Source organism: Sinocyclocheilus rhinocerous, unplaced genomic scaffold (genome assembly GCF_001515625.1).
Source record: "Sinocyclocheilus rhinocerous isolate Xijiao unplaced genomic scaffold, SAMN03320098_v1.1 scaffold320, whole genome shotgun sequence".
NCBI classification, from domain to species: domain Eukaryota; kingdom Metazoa; phylum Chordata; class Actinopteri; order Cypriniformes; family Cyprinidae; genus Sinocyclocheilus; species Sinocyclocheilus rhinocerous.
The window spans coordinates 154,810-160,163 of record NW_015638606.1 but is presented as its reverse complement, the minus strand read 5'-3'; the positions used below and the strand labels follow the sequence as shown (position 1 = coordinate 160,163).

The following is a 5,354-nucleotide window of genomic DNA, read 5'->3' as shown; positions in this document are numbered from 1 at the left end:
AAAATTTAAAAAAAAAAAAAAAAAAAAAAAATATATATATATATATATATTCTTTTTATTTTGGCAAGGATGCATTTAATTGTTCAAAAGTGACAGTAAAGATGTTAACAAAGTTACAAAAGATTTTATTAAATAAATGATGTTCTTTTCAACTTTCAATGAAGAATCCACTGAAATATGAAGCAATAGCGCCCTTCTGCTTTGGGTGTCCCGAGTTTGAGTCCTGGCTTGTGGACCTTTTCTGATCCCATCCCCGCTCTCTCTCCCACTTCGCTTCCTGTCTAGCTACTGTCCTATCATAATAAAGGCAAAAATGCCAAAAACAAATCTTTAAAAAAAAAAAAGAAATATGAAGTAGAAAATCTGTTTACAACAGCATAACTGTTTCGAGCATCAAATCAGCATAACAGAATGATTTCTGAAGAATCATTTGATACTGAAGACTGGAATAATGACATCCATCATAGGAATTAATTACATTTTAAAGTATATTTAAATAAAAAAATAGTTATTTTTTTATTCAAATAATATTTCACAATATTACTGTTTTTACTGTATTTTTGATCAAGGAAATGCAGCCTTGGTGAACATAAGAGACTTACTTTAAAAATATTATAAAATCTTACCAAGTATATGGTAGTATACATCCAAATATACAAAAATGTACCAGAATGAATACTTGTAAAAAGTAAGGCGCTTAAAAAGTTTAAAAGTAAACAAAAAAGTAAACAACCACACTTTACGCATACAAATACCTGTAAATACTAATGAATCATATTGCTACTTCTAGACAATTCATATGGTTGCATTTAGTAAGTATGCCACTGATATCAGATTTGCGGTGCAATGATAATTATTTTAGAGCTAAAAGAAGGTGTCTGCTACATTAAAAAAAATCATAAATCAACAAAAGATTAAAAACAACAAAAACAAAAAAACTGTGTCTCCACTGCAACATTGTTCTTACTGAATGTGCACTGAAATGAAGACTGTTTACTCCTATCAGCAGTAGAGGGGGAGGTTGGAGTGATATTAGCTGGCTGCCTGCATTCCCTCTACTGTAGCAGTAATTCAGTCCCAGTGGATAACTGGAGATGCCATTGCTGCTTAATCACATTTCCATGTGCCTTTCTTCCAACCGCTGCCGTCCAGCTCTTGGCTGATGCCCTTCTCAATGACTGGGCCAAACCTTTGGTGAATGTTTCCAAGCAACTAAGAGCAACTCTCCAGTTGAGTAACAACCCTATTTCTCTTTCTAAAATCTTAATGATGAAGTTGAACCAAATAAAGACATATATAAATAATGATACCATGATCCCAAAGGAGAGATACAGTCACTTTTTTCCAGAATGTTTTGGTTTCATTCTTTCCATTAATTTAAGTTCCATCCTCTTTGTTGTTCTGCATTAAGTTCTTGATGGCTAGGCATAAAACTATGAAAGCTTGTTTCTGCCACAGGTTAAAAAAATAAAAAGGGTAACTTTTTTCCCTGCAATTCTGAGTTTATATCTCATGAAGAGTATATTACCATGTGACTGTGCAATGTCTTTTTCACCAGCATAAAATGAGACTGAACAAAAATGGAAATTGATGTGGAAATGCATAACACTAAATAAATCAGGTCATCTCTCACATTCAGGGTGCTCGTAGGGCAGCCAATGGTGTTTGATGCCCTCATGCTCAAAGTGGGGGTTCCACATCTCGCACTGCTCCTCTCTAAAGTCAGCTAGGGCCTTTGCACACTCTTCCATGTTACAGAGCTGGAACTCATAGTTGTTTCCATAACAAGTGCGCCCCCCGTTGGCTGGACTACAACATAGAACAGATTTGTTCAAGTCAATGAGGAGAAATGTGAGAAGATGAGAATACCGTTTTCACCGATTTGAAGACACTCACCTTGGGTTGTTACACTCACGAGTGCGGAACCGTACTCCACCACCACAGGTACGAGAACAGGAGCCAAACTTGGTCCACTGACCCCAGTGACCATCCTGCCTAAGAATGTCTGGTGTCAGCTTGATACAGTGACCCTTAAAACATTGCTAGAGAAATAAAGTGAGAGAGAGGGAGAAAAGAAAAAAAAAATGGTATCTGGTATTTTGGTTCTGGGTATATGCTCAGGTTCTGAGTATAAGATCTAACCTTTCCTGTTGCACACTTGGTCCCGTCGATAGGAGGGCCCTTCTTGGTCTTGCAAAAGAAAGGGTTCTCGGGGTGGCTGCACCACAGCTGCTTGCAAGGATCGTAGGTGCTGTACTAAAAGAAACAGTCATGCTCGCATTCATATACACAGACCACGTGACCAGTCCAGATTACATGGCCGTGTGGTGGCAGAGAAATGGGAAAGTGGCAGAAGTCTTGCTTTTTAAAGTGTTATTAAATTGTTTTCAGAGATTTTATTTTTGCCTTTCTTGCTTATAGATGAATAACCTGCTTGCACCTGCTTAAACAACATTATTTCTTATTATAGAACATGCTGAACGTAAAAAGTGGAGTCCAGCCGTCCAGAAATGTTTCTATTTTGCATAAATTTTTTTTTTCATTTATCACATTTTTAAACAAATCTTTATTTTACTTTTCACAACAGGAAACCATTGATAACAATAGGCACATTTTTTTTCATGTGTCAGAAATTAGTTGCCAGAATACAATACAAACCTGCTGTACATGGGAAATACATATACAAGAACAGTTAATAACTAAAAAGTTAATAATTAATACTTTAAGAATAATAATAAATATGTAAATCAGACAGATAAGGATTTAAAATGAAAAGAAAAATGATTAAAAAAAAAATCAAAATAAATTAATACATTTAATAAAATAAATAAATGAATACAAATACACATGATAACTTACCCAACTTATAGTCTAAATTATAGATTTTTTATTACAAATTACATAATTGCCATAACAATTTTAGATTTAAAAAAAAATAACTGAAATCTGAAATCTCATGATTTTGTTCTCCAGACTGATTTAAGAATAATCCAAAGAGCATCTCGTGTATCAAAGGAAGTAAGAACATATGATTGTCTCTACAAATAGTTACATTATCAATGTAATAATTTGATTACATCTTATTAGTCACCTAGAGATGCAGTGCAGAATCTTAAATATTCTTAATTTTATTAAAGCTGTGTTCACACTGTCAGTTTTTGGGATTGACAACCACATTTACTTACAGGTGTGAGTTTCGAAATGTCCCGTTCACACATCAGCTTACAATAGCGTTTTGAATACTGTCTGTATGAATGTGCAATGGGAGTCAAGTCCATATTCCTTACCAGTGACCATAGCGACAATGACCAAAGTAATATCAAAGATGGCGACGTCTATAAAACTGAAAAGTCTTTTCACTTTTTGACATGACAAGAGTCCAATCGAGCCGTGAGCATTTGAGTCGCGCATAGAAGAAAAAAACGAATGGAACACCTCCAGTGGAGAAGAACAGTGACTGGATCTAAACCTTCAGATGTCACACGCATGACGCATCTCTGTAAGTTAGCGAAACCACACATGAAAACCCACAACACACGGTAGACAACCGTTTGTGACATGTAGACAGAGCGGCTCTCTCGCAGTGTATGATGTGACAGACAGCTAGCAGTCCAGTCCTGTTCCATTCACACAACGAGTTTTCTGAGAATGTGGTTGTGAGTCCTGAAAATTTACGGGTGTGAGTTTGGTTATAGAATGTGGTTGTCACTCCCGTAAATAACAGTACTGTGTGTGAACATAACCATATTAAGGACTCAAATACAGGACTGATAACCTGATAAAACTTTATTTATATGAAGGTTTAAATAAAAACAAACATCCCACATTTTCAGTATTATCTCATTGTCCTAACTTGAACCCAGTATACTGCATTGCCAGGTTTACTAACTATAAACCTAACTAGTTTATGTGGTTGAATGTGGGGTGAGATGGCATGCCAGGTTGGTTGGTGTGACGAAGTCTCTCTTTCACTCACCGCAGTGCACATCATGTAGCCCATGCCGAAGTCAAAGCGGCACTGGTCGTTCATAGAGTAATGCAGACCAGGCAGCTGGGGCAGAGTTGGCCACTCATGATCAAAGGGGTCGTCACGGAGACAGTCATATGTACTGCATGAGTTATAGTACTATCTTAGAATGTGTAATCAAGGAACAGGATGAATAATAGAATATTCATATGTCACAAAGCAGGAAGCTACCAAAACCAAGTAACTTACTTGAGGTATCGCCTGAGCTCCTGTTCACTGCATCGGGACCAATGAAAGCGGTGGAAGGCTGCTTGAACCAGAGGAGCCATTATACTGCCCATTGGAACCTCATCCCCACACTCATTCGCCTGGCCATCATGCTCCATCCCCAGTCTGAATATAATAAAAAATATGCACTAACTCTATGCAGTTTTCTTCTGTACTGAATGGAAATGTGGGTGAGAGAATGGATATATGTAACAAATAATATATTATGTATATTTTTATCCAATGTAATATATAATGTATTCAAATATATTATATAACATATACAGTTTGTGAACGCTTTAGAATTTTCTATATTTCTGCATAATTCGATTTTCACACAAATCCTGAAAGTAGACAAAGAGAATCCAATCAAACAAAGGAGACAAAAATATATACTTTGTCATTTATTTATTGAGAAAAATGATCCGGTGTTAAATATTTGTGAGTGGCAAAAGTATGTGAATCTTTGCTGTCAGTATCTGGTGTGACCCTGTTTTGCAACAATAACTGCAAGTAATGTTTCTTGTAACTGCTGATCAGTCCTGCACAACGGCTTGTAGGAATTTTAGCCCATTCCTCAGTACAGAACCACTTCAACTCTGTGATGTTGGTGGGTTTCCTCCTATGAACTGCTTGCTTCAGGTCCTTCCACAAAATTTAATTGGACTAAGGTCCGGAATTTGACTCAGTCATTCCAAAATGTTAACTTTGTTCTTCTTTAACCATTCTTTGGTAAAACGACTTGTGTGCTTGGGGTTGTTGTCTTGCTGCATGACCCACTTTCTATTGAGATTTAGTTCTCGGATAGATACTCTGACATTTTCCTTCAGAATTTGCTGGTATAATTCAGAATTCATTGTTCCATCAATGATGGCAAGCCGTCCTGGACCAGATGCAGCAAAACAGGCCCAAACCATGATACTACCACCACCATGTTTCACAGATGGGATAAGGTTCTTATGCTGGAATGCAGTGTTTTCTTTCTCCAAACATAACGCTGCTCATTTAAACCAAAATGTTCTATTTTGGTCTCATCCATCCACAAAAAATTTCTCCAGTATTCCTCTGGCTTGTCCACATGATCTTTAGCAAACTGCAGACGGGCAGCAATGTTCTTTTT

At 36.6% G+C, this 5,354-nt stretch overlaps 1 protein-coding gene across 1 annotated transcript in view; it reads right to left on the bottom strand.

Annotated features, from left to right (window-relative positions):
• LOC107749938 (A disintegrin and metalloproteinase with thrombospondin motifs 2-like) overlaps window positions 1–5,354 on the bottom strand; it is a 107,777-nt gene that overhangs the window by 31,409 nt on the left and 71,014 nt on the right. The window contains exons 8-12 of the mRNA XM_016565188.1: window positions 4,217–4,360; window positions 3,977–4,109; window positions 2,143–2,256; window positions 1,897–2,042; window positions 1,634–1,809 (exon numbers count right to left, since the gene is read on the bottom strand). Coding sequence (XP_016420674.1) covers window positions 1,634–1,809; window positions 1,897–2,042; window positions 2,143–2,256; window positions 3,977–4,109; window positions 4,217–4,360 — 713 coding nt within the window. The remainder of the gene's footprint in view (window positions 1–1,633; window positions 1,810–1,896; window positions 2,043–2,142; window positions 2,257–3,976; window positions 4,110–4,216; window positions 4,361–5,354) is intronic.